Source organism: Semicossyphus pulcher, unplaced genomic scaffold (assembly GCF_022749685.1).
Source record: "Semicossyphus pulcher isolate SPU_LCO1_2020_fin unplaced genomic scaffold, fSemPul1.0.p SCAF_11, whole genome shotgun sequence".
Classification (NCBI taxonomy): domain Eukaryota; kingdom Metazoa; phylum Chordata; class Actinopteri; order Labriformes; family Labridae; genus Semicossyphus; species Semicossyphus pulcher.
In genome coordinates, this window is record NW_027211615.1 from 26,866,037 (window position 1) to 26,890,564 (window position 24,528).

General features: G+C 40.1%; 1 protein-coding gene across 1 annotated transcript in view; it reads right to left on the minus strand.

Annotated features, from left to right (window-relative positions):
- The window catches only part of igf2r (insulin-like growth factor 2 receptor), a 52,161-nt gene extending 28,293 nt beyond the window's left edge, over nt 1-23,868 (minus strand). Inside the window, exons 1-14 of the mRNA XM_069686450.1 lie at nt 23,667-23,868; nt 21,355-21,494; nt 13,691-13,809; nt 9,873-9,971; nt 7,738-7,870; nt 6,264-6,375; nt 5,847-5,955; nt 4,944-5,103; nt 3,163-3,352; nt 2,387-2,490; nt 2,030-2,194; nt 1,069-1,212; nt 786-941; nt 545-682 (exon numbers count right to left, since the gene is read on the minus strand). Coding sequence (XP_069542551.1) covers nt 545-682; nt 786-941; nt 1,069-1,212; nt 2,030-2,194; nt 2,387-2,490; nt 3,163-3,352; nt 4,944-5,103; nt 5,847-5,955; nt 6,264-6,375; nt 7,738-7,870; nt 9,873-9,971; nt 13,691-13,809; nt 21,355-21,494; nt 23,667-23,806 — 1,909 coding nt within the window. The 5' untranslated portion in view covers nt 23,807-23,868. The remainder of the gene's footprint in view (nt 1-544; nt 683-785; nt 942-1,068; nt 1,213-2,029; nt 2,195-2,386; nt 2,491-3,162; nt 3,353-4,943; nt 5,104-5,846; nt 5,956-6,263; nt 6,376-7,737; nt 7,871-9,872; nt 9,972-13,690; nt 13,810-21,354; nt 21,495-23,666) is intronic.
- Between the last annotated feature and the right edge of the window lie 660 nt (nt 23,869-24,528).

Consider the following 24,528-nt stretch of genomic DNA (forward strand, 5'->3'; position numbering starts at 1 on the left):
TGACTCTAAATCGCCCGTAGGTGTGAATGTGAGTGTGAAAGGTTGTCTGTCTCTGTGTGTCAGCCCTGTGATTGACTGGCGATCAGTCCAGGTGTAACCCCGCCTCCCGCCCAATGACAGCTGGGATAGGCTCCAGCCCCCCCGTGACCCTGAACAGGATAAGCGGTATAGCTAATTGGTGGATGGATGGATGTTTTGGCCTTTGCCTCTTTTTGATCGGACAGAGGATGGAGTAAGATACAGGGGAAGAGAGAGTGGGATGACATGCAGCAAATGGCTGGGGATCGGAGTCCAACCCGGGGCCACTGCGTCGAGGACTGAGCCCCGTACATGTGACGCACAATTCATCTTTGAATTGAGACAAAAATCATTTGATTCATTGAAAAACAATTGAGTTGCAGCCTAAAGTAAAGGTCCTCTTAAAATCTTAAGAAGACAAGCAGAATTAAAAAGATTGTAAGTGTCTTCTTGTCACTTCTGTTTCTCTTGCAGAGTATTGATCAGTCAGAAACCACACTGTTTAAACTTTCTGTGTGTCTCCTACCCGCCTGAGGGTCCTCCACCTTGCAGTCTTCTCCCTGCGTCTTTGAGAGGACGCAGGCAGCAGCAGTGTACCACTCCATCTCGTACACACATCCGTCATCCGAGACACTGCGAAGGATAGGAGCGCTCTCCATATCTCCTGCAAGAAGGCAAGAAAGACAAAGTGTAGGAGGAGACGGAGGGCGTTTAATGTCTGAAAACAAACGAAACAGAGAAGATTTTTTAAGCTTTGTTCATCCCACCTGTTTTGCACTTGAGTGTCAGGGTAGTTTGGATCCTCGTCTTCTTATTGATGCAGAAATCCCCGTCAGTGTACACCAGCCTGATGTCATTTCCTATTTTAGTCTTCTGGGGAGATGAGAGGAAGCTGCCCAGGCTGATGGCGCCGCGATCCTTGTCTGTTCATGTTTAGTGATATAAAAGAAGCAAAAGGCAAAAAATGATCCCACTGTCTCAACATTTCTTTTTGGGGCGGGAGCCTTGATATGGTCTCATTCAATCACTCCTTAGAAATCCTTATCTTACCCACGGCACAGATGGAGGCATTGACCGGGCAGCCAGCAGCACCTCCTGCCTGGAGGATCTTGTGACAGACATTCAGGTAGTAGCGAGAGTCCGGAGTTGGAGATTTAGCATCCACAGCCTCCCAGTTCCCACCGGCATCTGCCCCTTTAAGAAACAAACAGAGACACAGAGGAAGGTGATTGTTCAGCAGCAGATGTTTGGTAACAACAGACATCAAGGAAAAAGATGCTACAGCACAGTTTGAGACTGACAGATCCCTCAGGACATGCTTTATATATATAATGTTTCAATGTTGGATGTCCAGACTAAACGTGGGTGAAGTCTCAGATCTGTAGGTAACAGTATGGTGGAGTAATCCCCAGGCTTCTCAGCTCAGTCTGCAGGCTGCTGTGAACGCCAAGTTTCAGACTTTCGTGAGGTCACCATGTGCAGCCTCAGCAGGCTTTGGAGAGCTCGCCATTTAGAAGTAAGTGAGCTTGTAGGGCCGTTCCTTTCAGAGGGAGGGGCGCAATGCACGCTGGGAGTTGTAGGAATGCAGAATGGGCGAAACCACACGCTGCTTGTACAACTTTCTCCACAGCTATGGCGCCAATTTCAAATATGAATTGTTCCTTTTAAGCTATTTCAATATACGTCAAGACGACCCTGTGTTTAATTCCTGTGGACATACAACTCTGCACGGCTGCTGGAAACAATTACTAGAGAAAACACTGCTTGTGTTCACCTTTTACTCCTATATTTATACATTTTTATTATGTGTGGTAAATAACTTATTGCCCTGTGTTTTTTTAGATTTTTTGATACAGAAATTATTTCCCCTTTAGGGACAAATAAAGGTCCTGAACTTTAGAAGATGTGCTTAAATTCTTGTTAGAATCTGTGCCTTTCCTGTAATAATGAGATATCAGAGCCCTATTCATGAATACAATACAGTAAAGAAGAAAAAATGAACTGAACTCACCAGGGTATCTTGTGAGAGGTGAAAGGTCGTAATGCTTGTGTCCGTCTCTGACTCGACACAGCAGATCCTCCTTCTCCTTGACGCAGGCGTAGGCCGTGTCCCAGTCAAAGTAATAAGTGCAGTCTGTCTCTCCTGCAAAAACCGGAGCCCCTCGCCCGCCGTTTGCTGCAGAAAACAAGGCAAACTGTGAACTGATGAAGACTTAAACTAATGGAATATCCGGTTAATGTAACAATGCTGCAGAAAAAATGTACAAATCATACACACGCCGCTAAGTAGCTCAACTGAATAGAAAGTAAACAGATTAAAATAAAGATCATGTGATAAGTATCATCTTTTGAAACGTCTCTGTCTCACATGCAGTCATGTTGCACTCAAAGTTGATGATAGTCATTCTCTGGAAGCCGCTCGAGCATCTGGTGCCTTCTGGGTAGATCAGAGTCAAATCTCCGTCTGAGTAACTGATGAAGAGATAAAAAAAAAGATTGAAAGCAGGGAGAGAAACAGAGTAAGGAAGGAGGAAGAGTTAAGAAAATGTTGATTTACAGGCATTGTTTGACTGTGTGGACTGTTCATGGATACCTTTATGGGACTAACAAAGTATTTCTGCAGTATGTCTGTACTTTAATGGAGTTCAAATATTTAAAAGACGTCATCCAATGTAAAAAAAAATAAAAATCCAGAGAATCATGTTTATTAATGACGACCAAACTGAAAGTTCTGGCCTCATAAATAAGAAGGTTCGATGTCTGAAAGACTCCCTCCAGTGAAAATCCAGTGTTTAACCTTGTAAACATCTCCATGTGGTGTTCTTTATGTGCTACAAGACACATCAGGGACAACATCAGCAGTCATCTCCATGGCTGGGCCTGTCTGCTTTTAAACTGCAGTGTACCAAGGACAGGCTGAACAACACGTTTTCAGATTGGCAGGTTTGAGACGTCACAAACCTAAGGAGCCAATCCCGTTAATGGACGGGGTGACGCTATGCATATTATTATGTGTAACCTATGGCAACCACTTCAGTGATGTGCAAGCCAGCTGTAACCGTCATCATCATTTTTGCAAATTCACTACCGACTATGAACGGCTTTCTCACACAGACTCATCATTTTTCATTAACACATTCTTACCGGAGCGTCTGGTTCTGATATTTTCCAGCCACCTTCTTCACATCTCTGGACGTTTTCAGCTGGCAGGACGATATGTACGGCTCGTCTCCACACTCACGAGTGGGGATCTGTCCACACACGTTCAGGTAGTAGATGTAGCTGTCATCTCCAGTTTCGGGCCCAGAGTGTGCATAGTACGGCGGGTCTGAGGCTAAACACACAAACACAAAACTACTGTAAATGTCATGACTACTACTGAGGACATCTTTCTATTTCTGTAACATTATACATGTAACATTTCAAGTTAATGCAACTGCCTGGTGGAACTATTCCTTTAAAGAGCACTTCATTTAAGAAGCAGTAACTGACTTTAAACAATTATACTGTACGTAAAATCACTTGTAATGACACAAGGAGACTTCTGGTAAGACTTTACACTCTGGCCTAAATCAGGACTCGCACAATAAGCGGAAAATATGTTCTGTATCTATCAATGAGTTGGCAAAAAAACAGGAAGGTCAGTATAGTTTACTCACAGAGCTTCTTCCTCTAAATGGGATTTAAACAGGGCTAAATGAGCTAAATAGTAATCATGGGTATTACAAGAGAGAAGAAACTGAGCCTTTAAAACCTTTATAATGTTTCTTCCTTCTATAGCCATGAAAGAAAAACTACGTTCTGTGCTTGTTTGTTCACTCTTGTAGCTCTTCCGTATAAAAACTAGTGACTGGAATGAGGACATGTTCGCAAAGTATCTTGGTTTCACCTTATTTCCTGAAGTGTAAAGAAAATGATTCATCTGCCAGACTTAGCAATAAATTCCTCACACTGGGGGAGTCTTGAGAAATTGTCTCTGTCTGAACCCGGCTCCTGGGTTGGTAGTTTGAGGCTACATCCAGTATCTCCATCCAAACCAGTATTTTGAATTAAGTGCTTTTAGTCAGTATAAAAAGATGGACGACGTGACAGCTCCCTTGGGTCATAAGCCCCGCCTCCTTCATGTTAACAGATGAGTCAAACTATAAAATCTAAATACACGTCAAATACATTTTTCTCCAACATGGTTTCTGTCATTATAGTTAGCTCTTATCATGCTGATTTACGTCCAAGTGTTAATTTTTCTTACAAGTTTACTTTTAATTAGTTATTTGATGCTGTAAAAAGGGGGTGTGGCCTCATGATTGACAGCTCTGTTGACAAATGGGGCTCCTGCAGCGTTCTGTTCCCGAGTAGCAGATTAGAGGAGGAACGGCGAGAGGAGACGTAACTAACACTAACACTATAGTCAACTTTCCATAAGCGTGAATATCTGCTTCAGACCGACACAAGAAGCTGTTCTGCCGCAGACTGAGCCCACCTGAGGGCTCCAACACGCCAAGGACACAAGGTAAAGGTGTGTTAAGGGTAGAGGAAGGGGCGGGACGTCAATACTGCGGCTCCACCAGCCGATCTCTACTGCACACACTCTGGATACAAATGAGCAGGATGTCAGCGCCCGCTCCGGGGGGATTTTGTCTTCACTTTTGTACAACGAGAGTAGATGGAAACAAGGCGTCCATCTTTGTATACAGTCTTTGGTGTCTGTGTTATTCTTTTCAAGGCTCTGTTTCCTCCCATACGCAATGAAACACACTTTCAAACTAAGAGTCATCAGCATTTTAAAGTCCTTCATTAAAGAGTTTCTGAAAAGCCGGAGAAGTGTGGATTCCAAGGGTTAATGTCTAATAGTTATGGGTTTAAAATGAAAATGCATTGGTGTAGATCTAGTCTTAGGTTCTGAGTTCAGATAAAATACTACTTACAGCTTAAGGTGAGAGGTGTTAGGTCGATGGAGAGGTCATGCTGCTCGCTGGTCAGTTTGCAGGTGTGGCTCTCCAGGTAGTCTCTGTGACACGCGTACTCGGTCACCCAGTCGACCTCGTAACGACAGTTAGACTCTGCTGTCATCTTGGGAACACTTCCCTGTTGAACCGACAGTAAAATAAAGTAAGAAAAAGTTACATTCCTGCAAGTTCAGTAGAAAAGCACAATAACCAGGTGAAAACAACCCAGCAAACTATTAAATCTATACATGTTGCAGTGTACAGTATTTCCAAAATTAATGGGAACGCAAAAAAAAGCCTGGTCTCGAACATAAATTCAATTCAGAATATTTTCAACACCTCATCTTTCTTGTTAACTAATCTACAGTGTTATTGTCCTGTTTTTAGCCACTGCTGGTTTCTATGTGTTTTATGTCGTTAACCTCAGACCAACACAAAGAAGCTGTTCTGCTGTTAAACACGCCGCATGCGGGATCCTTGCTGTTTTTTCGGTAAGTTAAATGTGTGTTTTGGTTAGAAGAAATGGCTACGGCTGCTTCACCCTCCGATCTCTACTGCGCAGACTCTGGCTCCAAATGACGTCACCATCGCAAGGTGGCAGCGCCTATCACATGGGTTGTTTTGGCATCACTTTCGTACAGTGATGGCAGTGAAGGCGTCGTCCATCTATATATACAGTCATTGGTTTGTAATAACAGCACGAAAAGAGGAACTTTAACAGGGCAAACGGAGCGGATGGAACCAAACAGTGGGAATCCGATATAAAGGCCTGTCTCAAATACAAGCCTGCTTCAAATAAAGGCCTCTGCATTTCAGCTAAATAAAGGCCCTGGTCACAATTTATGTTAATACAGTGTATATGTATGATTGCCTGAAACCTACCGAGTGTCTGCTTGACGGACAGATGAAGGTGATGCTGACGGCAGGAGTGTGTCCGTTGCAGACAGCTGGAGGAGACGAACCGGCACTGAGTTCATACTGTAACTTCAGTCTACAGAAGAGAAAATTAAAAGGAAGTGAATTTCTCTCTAAAAAAGCTTTGGTCTTCTCAAAAGTTACTTCTCATGTGGTTAAAATGAAAGGCTTATCTCGCAGTCAAATAAAGGATACTCTACAGACATTTATGACGTTGCAGAGGAAAGAAGATTACAACCCAAACACATCATGGACCCTCCAATAATCACATAAACAGTACATCTAAACTTAGAGGAATAACAGTAAAATATTAGTCCCAACTTAATTTCAAAGCGATAGAAATTCAGCTGAAAGTCTCCCATGTAGCATTCATTAAGAGGATACCTGTCGTTGGACAGCAGCTCCAGCTGTCCGGTAGGAGAGCCCATGTTGTAGGAGCCATCACTGGTGATCAGACAGGCTGCAGAGCCCTCCGGACAGGATTTGTCAGGGCGGTCTGACGGAAGATTAAAAAGGATATTTAAATTATGAGTAATAAAACCAGGTGGTGAGCTGGTGACTTATATCAAACTGAACACACCGGAAGTATGAAGCTCATTAAAGTAATCCTCAAATTAACAGTATATAAGCAGTTATCCGCTTACAGTGACTGGCTCGTAGGCTCATTATATCACACTTAACATAATCACATCTTCATTTTCTTAAAGTTGATCGGCAGGTGTTCTTCCTGATTATTTTGCAGACTTGAACAAATGCCAAATAAAGCGTCTTTAGTCATGTATAACTCTCATTTAAAAACAATAAAAACAAAAGCATTGCTGTTCTAAGCCAAGTTATTCTTCCTTCCAGGGTCAGGTTAGCTAAGTATGTGCCCCAGACGTCCCTCTCCCCGGCCTCGCTTTCCACCTCCTCCTGGATGATCACGAGGCGTTCCCAGGCCAGGGGGAATATATGATCCCCCCAACAAGCTCTGGGTCTACCCCGGGGTCTCCTCCCAGTTGGACATGCCCAGAAAACCTCCAATGTTAGGCGCCCAGGATGCATCCCAATCAGATGCCCGACCCACCTCAACTGGCTCCTTTCGATGCGAAGGAGTAGCAGCTCTACTCTGTGCTCCCTCCTTACCCTATCTCTAAGGCTGAGCCCAGACACCCTGAGGAGGAAACTCATTTCGGCTGCTTGTATCTGCGACTTCATTCTTACGGGCACTACCCAAAGCTCGTGACCACAGGTGAGGGTCGGAACGTAGATCACCTGGTAAATCGAGCTCACTCTTCACCACGAGTGTCCGGTACAACACCCGCATTACTGCTGATGCTGCGCCAACCCGTCTGTCAATCTCACGATCAACAAAACAATTTTAAACTCATGAAAATGTGCAGCGCTTTAAGTTTCCTTTGATGGTTTCCACAAACAAATTGAACAAACCGTCGAGACATTTTCTGGTTTCCATTAGAGAGAAACTCCAGCTGCCCTTAAACACCATTCACCTGCTGTAGGATGTGAGAACCATCACCAGTTAGCCTTATATACCCTTGTTATCAACTTTAAACACTGTTTTTTATTATATTTATTTATGTTTGTGTAGACGGTTAAAGGTTAAAATAAATATGTACAAAGACAAAAGATTTTCAGCCTACTTCTCATATTCTTAATACGAGGAGAGAAATCAGCAAGCAGACACATTTCAATTTCAGTTGTCTGTCTGACTGTTGACAATAAAGTTTTCTTCTCCTCTTCTGTGCGGACAAAATTAGCTCAGTATCACTCGATACTTAATCCAAACAGTCCTTAATTCTCTGAGTCCTGCATTAATCCAAACATGCGTTAATCTCTCCGCCCTCCCTCGCAGACTCACTCAGACTTCTGCAGATGTTGATGTAGAAGTCGATGTTGTCGTCGCCGTCGTCCACCAGGTAGCCGTCGTGCAGCTTGATCAGGGGGTTGAGGTCGTGTTTCTTCCCGTCCGTGTCGAACACATAGCAGGGGACCTGGACACAGAGGAGGCAGCTGAAACTGCAGCACTGACAGACTTTCATCGTCACTAAAAGCAGCATTCATGTTATTTAAAGAGGCTGTTTATGAGGTAATTTTCTTGTTTTTAATTTCCGTCCTTCACACAGTGCTGGTACAGGAAATGTCACTAAACACAAACCAGCTCATTTGACATCCTGTTAATAGTAATAAAAGGCTTAATGAGCAGGATTTTCTATATTAAATGATTCCCTCTTAATCATCACTCATCATCCAGGAGAAGTGTGAGCTGGTGTCTGTGTCTGCAGAGGATCTGCCCTTCGTCTGTGTTTCTATTGTTCTTATTATTCTGCTGTGTTTGGGACATTTCTGGACGTCCATCGCCGGGCAGTGGTCTGGTGCTCAGCCAACATGTCTGCAGGTCGGGACTCAGTGAAAACATGTCTGTCTCTCTGCTCTGCTCTCTGTCTGTCTGTCTGCAAGAGACACTTTCGTAACTAGTGCGTCTTTATGAGACATGGAGGACATCCCAAAACGTCTTTGTTTGCCGTTCTGTGAATGAGAACAGTCCGCTGTGTCGTTGCTCTATAAGCGCTCCAGGTGTGACGGAGGGTGGAGCAGACAGACACACACAGTCGGCAGGATGAAGCGCGACTTCGCCCTATTAAAACAACATCCTGTAGGTTGTACGGAGGTGTAGGCGAGTTAGCTTGTTGTTTAGAGCGTAACCACTGTGAAACAATCAGAACATAATGTCTTATTTCTCTGTTTCACTGCTTTATTCACATTAACAACGCTCGCTCTCTTCACTTCCCGTCTATGTCACTCGACCACAGCTGATCTCTCTTTTGCTTGCGGCAGCTTTGGGTTGAATATCTCTCTCTTTTGGATAACTTTGGATAATTCTTCTGTACTATTATTTCTGTATATGTCTATGTAAACAGTTTTTACCCACTGGTTCCGTGATTTTTTTGGAATATGAACGAGGGAATTGGTCGAGCATCAAACAGTTTAATAATTTAAATAAATATTGCGACCTGTTGATTATTAAGCAACATCACACTCGAGGTTGTGATGTTGTACTGAATATCAGCACTGCTGTGAATTCTGTCTTAATTTGGGGGCTGCACCCTTCAAAGGAAGCGGCCTATGGAGGATGAGTCATTCGTAGCCTGCGAAGATGCCAAAGTCGAACTGAAATGAGACGGTCTGGTCTACGGAGCATTTCCTGTTTGTGTCACCAGCTGTTCCCGTCCTAAACCTTGCGTCACCAAATGCAGCTCCTGCCACCTAGCAACAGGTAGCCAGCAGGCTAACTACCTATCATAACTAACCCTGTGTAACTTCTTATTTTAAAGATAGTTTGTTTCAACGCCCCTTTTGTTTTGTTTTTTACATGTGTATCGCAGCTATTCGATTGCGTTAAACCAAAAACTTTAAAAGTGCATTCCTCTGCCGTTTAAGAGTCCGCCATCTTGTTTGAATTGGCGTGCAATAAATCTCGGGATTTGTCGGGCCAAGAAGGATGCACCCAATTGGATCCTTTGTGGCCCAGGAAAAGGAGGACGCATTTGTCGGCCGCATCTGAAGGGACAGCCTTCAACCCGCCGCTGTGACACAATCTGCCTTACAATACATCCTTTGAAGGATGCAGCCCCTGAACTGGGACACAGCTTATATCACCTCTCATGAAACGCCTCTTGTCCAATCAGATCACTTGGACGAAGCTATATTGGCAACAGATGTTTTAAAGCATGTTTAATTAATTTCACACATTCTTTTAATTTTTCAATTTTAAGCTCACATCAGCAGCTTCACATTGTGGCCACATGTGACTCCTCTGTACAGACACACACAGGCTGCAGCCTCTCACATGAAGGTGAGGTGAATTTCCTCTGAAACACCTCTTTGCTTCTAACGTATCACACCTCAACACACACAGCGTCAGTTTCGGTCAGTCTTACACCTAAAACCTTCTTGTGAGTGAGTCATCCACCCATCAGATGTTCCACCGCATACCTCTTTGTGTGGCTTGAATTTGTCTTTCTTGCAGGCGCTGTAGGTCCTCCACTCAAAGTAGTGCACACACTGAGACAGGGCCACAAACTCCGGGGTCCCCTGCAGGACACAGAAACAGGAACATGGCAGAATGAAGAATAACATGAGAACAACAAACAAAGAGACAAGTTAATTGTGTTATAATACAAAAATGTAAGATTTTGTTTATATTAAAAATTGTAAGTAAACTTTGATATAATGTATTTACTTAACTAGAAAAATTGCATTTCCTTGCAGAAAATGCGTGGGAAAGCTGAAGCTGAAGGCTGAAATGCAATTGCAAAAAACTGCTGCAAATGCAAAAGACTGCTGAAAATGCAGAAAGAAGAAGCAGAAGGTGTGGAAGAGGGAGCTGAAGATTAAACTGAACATTAACAGTTAAGTCCTACGCAGCAAAACCACAGTCTGCTGCTCCTGGAGAGGTTTAAGGTTCAGTGCTCGCTCAAAGGCCTCTTAAAAACAAAAGAGATGAGAGAGCTTTTCCTTCCTACACTTTGACCACAGTTTACGAGAAAAACCAAACCAGCAACTTCTTCTGTCACAGGCTTTACTCAGTCACTGAGCACATTATTTTCACCTTAGTTTGGCTATTTTTACACTATGTAGTCAAATTAATTTTTCTGTAAAAACTAAAAGTATGGTGGTTACATATATTAAGTTTCTGTCCCAAGTATCACTATGAGGATGGGGTATCATTATGTAATGTTCTCGTGCACCACACTGGTGACATAACACGCTCTGTTCTCCTGATCTACAGGTGGACCAAGCACCAAAAACACGTTTTAGTGGAAAACATCAAATGCAAACAGAGACACTCGACGGTGCAGCTTTAAATGTTTTAAACCAAATACAACCTCACAGATCCATTTCTAACCAGTAGGTAGCCCCAGATTTAATCAGTATGAGGGGCTTCACACATCATTTAAGGGGACATGTTGAGAGCTACAATTGAGTTAAAGTGATAATAAGATTTTCATTGAAAAAAATGTCTGTTAAGCCACTATCTGTCACCGAATGAGGTAATACAATGGTGATTGAGCCTATGGCCCGCTGATGAACACCTTTGCACCCAGTTAGTGACGTGTTTTTCATCCCCCAGCAGTGGTTGGTCGGCCAGAGAGGGTAGGCGGAGCTAAGCGGCTGCTTTTCCGCTCTCTGCAAGTGTTGCGAGTAAACAGTAATCTACTATGGCTGAACAAACAAAGAAAAGATGGATGACTACAGATACAACTTCAACAAGAAGTGAAAATCCAAAGAAGAAGAAACAAACTCGACGCTCAGATGAAGCAAACAGTCTGAAAAGGAAAGCGACCGTCAGCCAGGAAAATCAAGAGATACAACCGGAGCCAACCGTGGACGTCACACATGCAGCACTGTCTGGATATCTGGGAAGTGTGCTCCTGCAATTACCATTTATCACCATAGATGCCGCCAGAGAGAACGAAACTGAGATCTTCGAGATTACAACTTTAAAGTTGCATAAAGTGAGTCAAGACAATATGTTAAAGGGTAAAATAGAAACAAGACAATATTTATATTTAATTATTCTTTATTATAAGTAAGTTTAACTAAATTAACAAACTCAGGGCGCGTCCTTGATAACATAGGGATAGGTGGGCTACAATACATTACCGCGTAACCCCGTATTTCTTCTAAACATAAAAGTTTTTAAATTTTTTAAAGTTGTATTTATTTGTTTGTCCACTTGAAATGCCTGAAAGTCTGCTGAGGCTTATCATTATGACACATTCACTGTGTTTAGCTGTTATCACTTCCTTCTTCATCATAAGATGATTTTTGAATTGTTCCATATGAGCCACTTTCGTTTCTACAATCCACCCTTAGTAAAGTGAAAATCAAGCACTTTCTATCTGCTGAACTTCTCCTTGTCACATGACAGGAAATGACATGTTAATGTCGACCCACCGCTCAGTCACAACCGAAACCACAGACACACACTATTGACTCATGTGAGCAGAAACACATTGCAGCTGACTGGCATTGTCCTACTTTATTTCCATAACTTCCTCTCATTGCAGCTGCTTGTGGTATCCAAGAAAAGGTCGTGTTATACCTGCTTATATCTGATATAGAAAAAGAGAGCATATTTTCAACTCATTAAAATATGAATCAAATGAAAGTTAAAAAAAATGGGAGGAGTTTCTTTTTATCTTTCCAATTATTTGCAAGTCATAACGTACTGAATAAAATCTAACCGACTAAAAACAGCAAAGCAATTTATCATTTCCTTAATATTGCAACAACAATGACTCTGCATGTTCACGCTGGAGCTTAATGCTCGAGCAAAGTTTGATATTTTGTATCTTTAAAGCAGGCACGACATGCAATAACTGCATGTACACCTGATTTATTTTTTTGCTAATATATTTCTAACAAGGCTTCAGACCAGGCCAGGCTAAGGAGATTCTTGATTAAGCTGATCTTCCTGTTACAAAATTAGTTGTTTCTTAAGTCTGTTTCCACAGCTGACAGGCAGGAAATCACACAATGTAGTTTGTTTAATACAAAACCAAATCAAAGTGAGTCTTTAGAGACTCTGCCTTTAAACACTGAAATATAGTTTATAGTTCAACTACAAAGCGTGTTGTAAAAGGCTTGTACTGCCTGCTCCCAAAACAAAGCAGCACTGTTGCTGAACAGATCCAGTGTGGACACTTACAGAACACAGCAGCAGCTGATTTATAAGCTTCTGATGAGCGGAACAGATGTGTTTCAATTTACCTTATTTAAAAACGTTTTGAAGTTTCACATGAGAAAAGCTGTATTGAATTCCATCATCCTTCTTTGAATACACGAAAAAGGAGGTGGTGGATGAGTTGATGGACTCAATGAGATATGGAAACTCCTTTGCAAAACAAGATCTGGTGTTGAAAACATTGAACAGCACTCCACTCCAGGAAGTGGCATCTAAAAGCTGTTTGCCACCAGTCATTAACAACAAAAGAAGAAGAAGAAGAAGCGGTTTCTTGGTTGGAATTATCCCATTAATGTTTTTTATAACCTGGATATGGTGCAGCTGCTCATCCTTGCTTTCATTTTTGCCCAGTGGTCTTTTGGAAAAATACTACTGCCCCCAAAAAATGAATTTCCCTGGCAACAGCAGGCCAGGTAAATTATGACTCTTCCCAACGTGAATTTTTGATCCATGGAGGTTTAGCAAATATTTGTCAAACTTTCTTCCAGCCCAGAAACGCAACTAAAATCTTTGACCTCATCAAACTCTTGGCCTGGGCCTGCAGGTTTTTATAATACATCCATGCGTCTTACAGGATTGTCTCTGGACAGCATGAAAAATGGCTAACAGCAGCTAACAAGACAGAACACTAAAACTTCACAATAGAAACAAATTCCTAAGGACGTCTCACCTTTGTTCTCCTGTTGAATAGGGTTACATGACTAAGGCAACTTAGGCACAACTGTTTTTACAATACAAACAACAAGGCTTCAGTCTAGTTTATTCACTCAAAATCAGCCTTTTTTTGTGACATTTCAAAAGTGTTCTTGAAAGTTTGCTTGACAATTTAAGTATAACATGACTGATTTTGATCAGACGTTAGCTGACGCAAAGGAACAAAAGCAAATAATACAAAATACTAATCATTTAGTCCAATGTTTTCCATATAATATTGTTTTTAACCAGGCAAAATATCAAAGGCCCCTCTGTTTCTCTAACTTTCAACCCCTTAAAATAAATCAGCCTAAACACAGCTCCTGGAAAAGCACACATCATCCTGTTGTGTAGTGTGTTTAAATCTTACCATGGTTTTCCCACACTGGAAGCTGATGCTCGTCTGGATGTTGTTGTTGCTTCCTGGACATTTTAATGTGTTGTTGAAATCCAGCACCGTGCCAGAGAGTCTCTGCAAGGACAGCTCACCTGCAAATACAAGACAAGAGTTTATTACAGGTCATTAACATCGTTCCACAATTTTTCTTTAGTTTGCTTTAGTTGATATGTACAATTGACAGCTAGGATCAGCTCCATCCTCCCCGCGACACTGAACAAGACAAGCGTTAGAGATAATGGATGGAAAAGACGCTTTATGGACACAAGGTAAATTCCTTCTTTAAACTTCATCCATGTCGTGTCTTTAACATGTTTAATTTGCCACACATGGATAACCACATAGAAAATACCTGCATGAGAGCTGCAAGAAGACATGCTCTTCAACCAACTCCTCAATGAGTTTTATGTACCTAAAATGTTCTCTAACAAAATTCAGGAATAAAAATCTATTAAAGTCTCCAAGTTTGTCCAACAAATACAAAAATGAATGCTCCAGCAGACACGACGTCTCGGCCCTCCCACCTCTACTGACCCACTGCCCTGTAAACACAGGAGATAAACCTCTGCGCCACCATAATACGCTGACCCTGCTGTCAGCACAGCCTACATTTATCATCTGAATGAACACAGGCGGCAGTGGGAAATGCTCTGCATGTGAGGCCTGACTCGATGTAAGAATAAACACGGCAAGATGAAACACTTCTGTAAATGTGTTACCAAATTAAAGCAGAGAAAAGGTAGAATTTGCTCTTTTGCATTGACATTTAACAAAAAACGTCAATGATTGATCAGTTTTCTTTCTTTCTGGAGGCCCAACAGGAACAGACACTTTAAATCTGGATCAAATTCTGTCCTAACTGCCCCCTTTGTGCTCAACCATTCTTGTGTATGTGCCTGTGTTTGTTTGATGACCTTATCTAATCTAATTTGGTTTGCATTTAAGTTTCTCTGTCAACTTTAAAATGTTCAGAGGGAATATAAAACTGTCCTTCCTGTAGATCTTTCTGTAAAGTCGCTCCATGTGTGAGTCTAAAGTGTGTTTATAAGCGAGTGCACCCTGCTCCCTCTGATTATGGCCGGCCTGTTATCACAAAAGGGACCATAAAGGAATGTAAGAATGTCACGCTGTGACCCACTAACACTGTTCACAGACGACTGCAGGCAGGACGGACGGTCTGAATCACCACACTGTGCAGATGAAGCTCATGTCCCAGCCTGCTGCTTCAACTTAACGTCCTTTTAGTGTCAAATTACAGCTTTTATCTGTCATAATGTGGCAGTATTATGACTTGTGTGTGTGTGTGAGTGACTGTGTATGTACTTGTGTGTGTTCCCTTGTGTGTGCCTGGTGTAAACCTACGTGTTTGCTCTAACAGGGATAGGTTTGAGAGCATAAGACCTGCACTTCAAGTATGTGTGTGTGGGTTGTATGAGTCGGTTCTTTTATAAATGTGTTTTGAATTTGTGTTTCCTGATTCATTTGTTTATTTTGTATTATATTTTATGTGTGTGTGTTTGTTTTTATCTTCTGTAAAGCACAATGAGTTGACATTTGTATGAAATGTGCTCGACAAATAAAATTGAATTGAACGTCCACGCTCCAAATGTTTATGCTAGCATGCTAATAAAACGCAATTTCATCGTTATTGCAATATGAGCACTTGCAATAAACACATCACAAAAGTCTGAATTTATCGCAATGAATGAGAAAAAAAGTTTGCATCTAAACAAGCCATGCTTTCTCAATTAGTATGCAAAGATTGTACCTACTGGATGAAGCCCAGGGTTTAATGGCCGTGCTTTGATGTGTTATGATGAAGCCAAAGTCAGATTAATTGATGTAATTTTATGCGTGAAAAACAAATTTTGGATTTATTTTGGATTCAGGAGGGACATGTTGCAAATGTCCATTGCAGGTACTGTGTAAAGCATGCAGAGCAGCAGGTAGACATAGAAACTAAGAGTTATAGCTAGCAAATATGCACTCTTTAATATTTGTTTATTTATCGCACTTCATATCGTTATTGCAATATTGAACATATTTTTATATCGTGCAGACCTACAGGGTATGCAAAAACAGTATGTGAGATCTTTAAGTAAGTCAGAAACAGTAGCAAGAAACGAGTTTAGGTAGTTGCATTCAAATTTTAAACTAGCATCCTATTTCGAATGCTAAAACAGCATATGGAACAATTTAGCATGTTTGAAACGGTAGTATAAAAAAGTATGCAAGCACTGAGCACCGTGCCAGCATACATATCCCACAATGCAACGCAGTAGTAAGTCATTATATTGGTTTAATATCAATAACACTTTAACTCAAGGTAAGTAACAAATGAAGCTTTTTACTCGGCATTATATTTTTTTAAAGTTAGTTAATCATTTGGTCATATCATTGTCGACACACTGTTGCTATGGGCGACGGCTGCTTTGATCCGGTCCTTTTCCTGCTGGTTCGACACAGCTAAAGGATGTGGTTTTTTAAATTAAGCTCCTTGCTCTGTTATTATAATGGAGAAGTGCACTATTCTAGGGAATTATTGCATTATGCAGCCACTGAGCACCATGCCAGCAAATATCCCACAATGCAATGCTGTGGTGAGTCATGATAACAACTACGATATCTCTAACCAGCACGAAGGCTCTTATTAAAGTGAAGTTTTGGTTTAATGTGATAAAAATGAATTGATTATCTTCGGGGTTATCTCTTTCTGACTGCTGATCAGACAGAACAAACAAGTTTAAGACGTCATCCTGGACTTTGGCCCCTTTCATTACCTCGGACATTAAGAAGAAACAGAGAAATGTTTAGCTGAAGCCTTGATTTCATCATCTTTTTTAATGGAACTGCGAAGAAAGCTGCCTGTTGCACTGAGGGTTTTTTTGCAACACTTCTCAGTTCTTCATTGAGGTGAGAATTTGTCACTCCAAAGATTTTGATTTGAGGAAGCACAGCTGACACGGACGTCGAAGTTTGAAGATGGATCATGTGGGTGTTTTTAGCACAGCCAACCAGAGCGCATTAATAAAGCCTGAAGGAAGCAGTACAGAGAGAGAGAGAGAGAGAGAGAGAGGGAGAGGGAGAGCAGAGCGTGACCGCTGTGTCTATTTGTGAGCGTTTATGCCTGATGATGTGTTCCTGGGTCATGTGATAAGTCAGCTACAGTGATTAAACTCTGACCACACTGCTTCTTGTTTACCCTCCCTCTTTCACCTTCCATACGTCTTGATCTCCCTCTTGAAAAGTAACTACCATCTACCGATGACATCTTAATAAAATAACCTGGAGACGCCCCCTGTATGACAACAACCATGAGTCTGCAGTCTTCAGAAACCTGAGCCCGACGACACTCTGCTGGCACAGAGCTACCAAATACCAAGTTGTCACAAGGGAAAGGTCGAGACCTCAGACTGCAGGACAAGTTGTTGTTGTAGGGCTCTGAAATAACTCTGTCTGTCAGCCTGACGTCTTTAAAGGTCAAAGTCAAAGACAATGATGTAACTGATGTGTAGAAACAGCTCCAGATAGTCTGGGTAAATGTTTACGTTAGGTATAAATAGGGCTGCTTCTAATGATTTTTTAATTATGGATAAATAGGATTGTTTTGATTATTTGATCCAGAAAATGTTATTTTTTTTAAGTCCAGGGTAAAACAAGCATATCAGTTTAGTATAATATAAAACAGAGAAAAGCAGGATTATCAAAATAAAAGTTATATAATAAAACTAATCGATCAGTCAACAAACCGCTGAGCAGAAATTAACAGTAGCTAATGACAAGAGACGTATAATATGGTGTAATGAAACTGCACAGCCTGAACTGTGTTATTAGGTTCCCATTTCAGGAACAAAAGCGCAGATTCTGAGCACCTGAAAGTACATGTGGAGAACATGTGGTTCTTTTACTTCCTACTGTTAACCTTTGAACTCTCTGGTCAATATTTCACACATTCCTCCATAACTGCACAGCTTTTTCAATTTAAAAACTTTTACTATTTGTACATGTTTGATCTTATTTATGTAATATTTTTTCATATTCTGTATTGGAAATATGTGTTATATATTATATTTACGTCTCCTTACCTCCATAGTTTCCTCAGTGTTTATTGTATGCATCATCTGGCCAAGTGTAATGTAAAAAATACTTGGCATAAATCTGATTCTGAGATGTTAATTTGTTCATCTAAAAGTCTTACAAAACATCTCAAAATGCATCACAAACGTGTGCGTGTAAATGAATGATAATGTAATGAACCAAGTTGCTCCCCTGGGCTAACAGAACCTATAATTTATAGTTTTTAAAACTTAGGTGGCGATCCCCTCAGGTGGGGACATTGTTTTGGGAGGCGAGTTAATAAACAAACAAGATAAAAATCTGTTAGATCCAAATTCCTGAAATCAAGAAAAAGCTTTCTGCTTAACTGTAAATAAAAGAGTCCGTTACTTTCAAGCTCAGACACAAAGAAGGTTTTCATTCTCAAAAACGTGTGGTTGACAATTTCCTGGTGACATCTTTAAAATGCTTGAATTACATAACGTTCAGCTTACTTACATATAAGACAAAGAAAAGAAGAAACCTCATTTGACAAGCTGGAAACCAACAAATATTTGGCATTTTTTGCTTGAATTACTGAATTAATTCTTAAATGTACTACTTGGTCCAACTAATTATTGCAGCACGACTTCTCATAAAGACGCCTCATGTAAAGGTGAAAGGATAATGTTCTTGAAATCCAATAATTTTTGTGGATAATGCTTGAAACTAACAGCTAGCCAGCAGCCAAGATAGCTAGTGCTATTCAGCTTCAACAGAGCCATGCAGTAAATCTTGATTTGAGTCCCAACAGAAAAATGACAGCATCATTCATTTCAGCAAGTTCACCAAATCAAGGCATGTTTACGTGCAAGTAAAGAAGTCCTCATGCATTTAAAGATATTATGACTTTTGTCTGTTGGGAGCAGGTCGGAAGTAAGGCTATGTAGCAGTTGTGCTAACGCTAGTTAGCAACAAAAGAGATGTTTAATATATGATTTATTTTCCCCCCAGTTTAATCAGTGTGCATTTTAGATGCCGTTTTGAAGAAGTTAAAAATCTTATGTCTTGTCTTCGTTGTAGCTTAATGGAGTTATAACAGCTGTCAGCTAGCTTTATCTTAAAGTTAAGCTTCTGATTGTTATGTTAGTCTAAGTCTCATTAACTCGCATCTGAGAATCTATTGATATTTTCTTAATGCAGAGAGACAATTTAAGAACTTTTTGTGGGTGGTGTGAACATGCCACTCCTCCTGGACGTCTTGACTGCAGCGAGGAGTTCTGGTCTGGGACAGAGATGTGGATCTCGCTGACACACAGCAGCAGCAGCAGCCCATTTAGCCTCATCAGCACAGAGATCAGATCTGCTAATGTACTGATAAAGCTCCATGCAGCATCACTTCACTCAGCATTCAGAGAAACCCTTAGAGGTCTTATGTCAGCGACAGGACTTTAGTTGAGTTTTGTGCCACCTTGCACTTTAACACCCACAGTAATGTAATAATGCCAAATATTTGTTGCAAAGAGTTTATGCTTTTTTTTATTATTATATGAAAATAAAATGAATATTTTTCTACATAAAGTTTTTTTAACAGTTGGTCTAATACATGTTTTTTAACGTTCTCACTATTTTTGGACATTTTCAAAACAAAACGATAAATTGAGAAAATAATTTGTTGTAGGACTAAATCCAATCCACCTTGGTGATAGACACCTCAAAAAAGCTTTAAAATGTATTACTTATACCAGGAAAAGTAATGGTAGGAGTGCATTGGCAAAATACTTCAAAGGTATCAAAATTATTATTAAGAAAAAAATTTAAAAAACAAGTAGAAACGAAACATTGAAATATCTAAATATAGCTGAAAATCTCCACATATGGACATTGTATTTTATGTTAAAATACATGTATGTTATGGTCGAGACTATAGACAGCTATTAAAAAGATCAACAATATTAATTTGCTTTTTCTGCATGACAAATAATTTGAGCACAAATTTCACCCAACTTAGTTACCGCATCAATTTTAAGTCTCGAGGGCAAATGAATACAACAAGTGACCAAATTGACTGAAGCTGTGAAACCACAGCTGCATAAACACAACAGCCCCTGTGATGTAGATCTTTTCCTGCAGAGCGTCTAAAAGCTGTGAAATGTTCCGCTGCGTGGTCGTCATAAGACACACGGGGGCGAGACACAGGCGAAGAGCATGAACAGTACGACCGCTCACATGAACCTCTCTATTCAAAAACATGAACCGAGTAATTCGGATTTAAACAGAGAAGTATGATGAGCTTGGATCCATAAGAGTGTGCACCTGACTGTAAAGCAAATGTACTTTAATCTTAATTCTGTGAACTGTTGCACATTTAACATTACTTACATACACAAACAAGACTTTAAATATTGTTTTTAGTTTATTTTTTTATCTGTGATTCTTGACTTGCAGTATATGATTTCAGATTCTTTAAATTTTACGTACAATTTTGTATCCTTGTTCACCGATAATATCTATATAGCAAGGCAAATTCCTAGTATTTAATATGTACGTGCGCCGGTGTTAAGCAAATATCTATTTATTTCTGTTACGCAGGGTATGTCTCCTAGTTGGGACTGGATAAAAGGTGATAATAAAATTAGATCTAAAGCTGATATCTTCAACTTTATACAGGGAGTAGCCCTATGGACGCAACATAAATGATGTTCAAAGTGCAGCAGAGGTGGCAGACTTGTTTAAGCTGAATGTTAAAACACTTGTATTAGACACTGCTGTAATGTTCCACAGGACGAATAAGACAAGACATTACCCGGCTTTTACTTCATGACAGTACAAAAGGTACTGAGGGTCAAAGCCGACTACAAAACACCGACAATATGTTCACTGAAACGCTTAAATTCCCAGCACTGCAGGGGGCCTTTTTATCATTACTTATCTACATGAGCTCACATGTATGAACACAGTGATTTTCTTAACATAAAAGGAACTCGTATAAGGTCACCAAAACGGCCATTACACTAGTGTAAAAACATAAATACCAGGGATGTGACAATATAGGATATTATTGCAAATCATGATTAAAAAAAACTGTAAAATTATGTTGATTGTAGTGAATTTCCATCATTGGGCTAATTATGAACATCCTCACATGAACTTGGAAAATGAGCTACCTACCACACATAGTCTTATATTGATTGTTTTATATATATTTGTCCTTTCTTAAAGCTGTGGGACTTTACGATATATTTTTACCTTATTAAGATTGATTGTTTCTCACTTAAAAAAGAAAGATTTGTGTCTTATCTGTTATGGAAAATAAAAATATGTACATTCATATATTTTGACAATAATAGAGCTAGTATTGGGAAATGCAATATTTTGGCCAGGATAATTGTAAACCCAAATTTTCATGTGTAACAGATGTAAGATTTTGTTTATATTGAAGAGGCAATCCTCTTCAGACTCTCTCCTAAAGGGTATATGACTCCATTTCTAGCTTCTGTACGACTGGCATGAAGCCGACACATGTAGGTGATAAGAGATGTCTTATGCCACTGTAAAAACCGTCACTGTGTCCCAGTGTACTCCCAGCAAACTTTACTCACCGACGGACTGGTCTGTGTTGGTGGTGTGGTCATGAGCGCAGACAGCGGTGTTCGGGCCACAGCTGGTTGGTGGTGAAGATTCGCAGAGTTTCAGCGTGTAGCTCACTTTATTATCCTGGTCTATAGCCTCCCATTTATAACTGCAACACAAAAATAAAGGAAGGTTAGTAAAGCTGACAGAATGCAAGTAAGGAAAAACATTTAGGAACAGCACACTGTGACAGAAATAGACCCGCATTGGGTCTCAGCGCCGAGTATCAGATCAATACCAGTCCTTATTGTGAATTTTCTGATTTACAGCTGTCTATTCTAATGTTGACAAGGAAACCGATGATTATTGTAGCATTATTGTTTTTTATCAAACATTTATATTCACGGTGGAGACAAGTGTGCACATAATTAGTGAATATGTAAATGTGATGTAAAGATAATTAGCAGTTGGCTTTTTTCAAGACTTGTAGAAAATAACAAAATAGAGGAAGGATAAACCCACACAGCCTAGACAACCAAAAACGTCCAAAAACACCAAAGAAAAGATGCAACATTATGATGGTAACAAAAATCTGTAAACAAATAATACTGTTTGTTTTCTTATCCAAATGTTGAACCAGAGGTTATCTGATTGCATTTGTCCACGTATGATATAGAACATATGATCATATTGGTGCACAATCCACGTAGGAAAGGTCTATATATGGGTTGGGATCCAATTATTTGTAAACTAGATGAAAGCAGCTCAGTAATTCTGTTAAGGAGAAGTCCTGCTTGTCTTGTGTTTTACTGTATTATAGGCCTACTGATTTATCTTGATGTTTATTTAACCGATATGTAGACAGGTGGTCTTATGGAGGAGCAGGGACCGTGTATTCTCAGTAGAGACCTGGTTTTTCACAAACTTGACAGAACCCTTAGTCTTAAATTGGTTTATCCTTTTTATCCTTATTCCTGCTCAAGGAAATGGAGAGTAAGTTGTCTATATTTCTGATGAGACAAAGAAATGACTGATGTGAGCAGCATTTTTTTCTCTCGGAGTTACCAAAGCCAATGCTACAAAAACAAGAAAAGGATACACTCAGTACTGACATTACAGGTTGAGTTGTGTGGTTATCATTTCTGCCTTATTGCTGTGTCAATATTTACACAGCAGCTACCTAGTCAAGAGCTACGGTAGAAGAGAAGCACTGTATATAAACAACAGGTCGTTCATTTCGCAATCAAATTTTAGCTAAAATAACGACACAAAGTTGCTGTCTCTAGGACTTTTGCTTTAAAACCACACTGTCATGCTTTTCTCTGGCACGTAATTTGACGTTGCTAACATTTAGCGCTAGCTGTTACATGACATTTTGCATGAAACGTTAGCAGTTAGCTTGCTTGATGGAACACAAAAATAACCGTTAACTGCCTTGGCTCGAGACAGTTGAAATTAATTTCGGGGCTCGAGACAATTCCAATGTGTTTTTAGGGCTCGAGACTATTAGAATGAGTTTTGTGACTCGAGACAATTTGAAGGAGTTATATAGAACGAAACAGTTTGAATAAGTTTTGGGACAATTTCAGAGAGTTTTGGGGCTCGAGACAATGTGACAGTTCTGCAAAGCTCACTCAATTTAGCAATAAGCTAGCTTATTAAAACGTAATATTTTTTATAAACGAAACAGCTGCTTTTTAACTATATGTTAGCTAGGTTACACTTAACGTTAGCTTGATAGAAAACGAAAATAACAGTTAACTGCCTTTTGGCTCGAGACAGTCGAAATTAATTTTGTGGCTCGAGAGAATTCGAATAAGTTTTGTGGCTCGAGACAATTTGAAGGCGTTTTCTAACACGAGACAGTTTGAAGTTTTGGGACAATTTGAGAGAGTTTTGGGGCTAGAGACAATGTGTATGTGACAGTTTCAAATCTCATTTAATTTAGCAATTACTTAGCTAGCTTATTAAAACGTAGCTAATATATATATTTTTTTATTACAAACGAAACAGCTTCTTTTTAACGATATCTTAGCTAGCTTTCATCGTACGATAGCCATCAGCGCAAACTGAATTAAAGAGTTGATTATATTACTGAACCAAGAAGCCGATTGACTCATCGATTATAATCTAAACAGACCTAATAATGTCAGGGCTCGTGTTAAACCGGGTGAACATGTCTGGCCGTGGTAACACTCAAATAGATCATCACGTAACGTATTTCTGAATTAAACTTTAACTTAACGATCCCTGTTTATAAAAGGATGAAATACTCTAACCATTAACGTTATTTAATCTGAATCTAGATGCAGTGTGTTTCAGCCGGAGGTGTGTTTGTTACCTGCAGAGGTCCTGGTACCACAGGCTGCTGCTGCTGTCCCCCTCCGCTTCCGACTGGACAAACAAACATCCCAAACACGCCACCAACCAAAGAACCAGCTTCAGAGACGAACAACGATTAGATTTATACTGAAATAACATGTTTACAGATGTAAATACTGTCTGTTGATCCTAACTAAGACGACATGATACAGCAGAGTCTATCCGCTCCGGACCAAATCAGTAGGAAGTGACTGCACCACATGACAGGACATCACATGATGCTGACTGAGGCTGCGTTCAAGGTATGTGGGAAAACTGTAATATCTTAAAACTACCGCTTATAAATAGTCTTTATGCTGAAAATTTCGGAAAGTAGGATGTCACCAGTGCCGGAAGAAGTCTTCAAATCCTTTACTCCTTTAAGAATGAATAAATGCATTCATGTCAAAGCAGGATTTTACTGTTGTAGTAACTTATGATGGTGCTCAGTTTTTAATATTGTATGTTTAGGACTGAAGTCAATTGCTATTTTCATAATGGATTAATCTGCTAAATATTTTCTCCATTAATTAATTGTTTAGTTTGTAAAAAGTCGGAAAACAATGGTAATGCAGTCTCAAGAGGCTTGACTGCATCCCAATGTGTGTGTTTTCCATCTGAATTAATTGAAAGGTAAAGCAATAAATCCTCACATTTGAAAAGCTGCGAAATGTTTGGGCATAGTGCCTAAAAAGGCGGTACATGAATAAACATTTGGGCAGTTTAATCAATGTAAAAAAAACTTGTTTTTATAAGCTCTTTATAGTAAGTCATTTTCATTCAGCAAAGGTACAAAGCTATATTCCATGGCTAGATAAAACTACCCTTTTTAATCTTTTCAG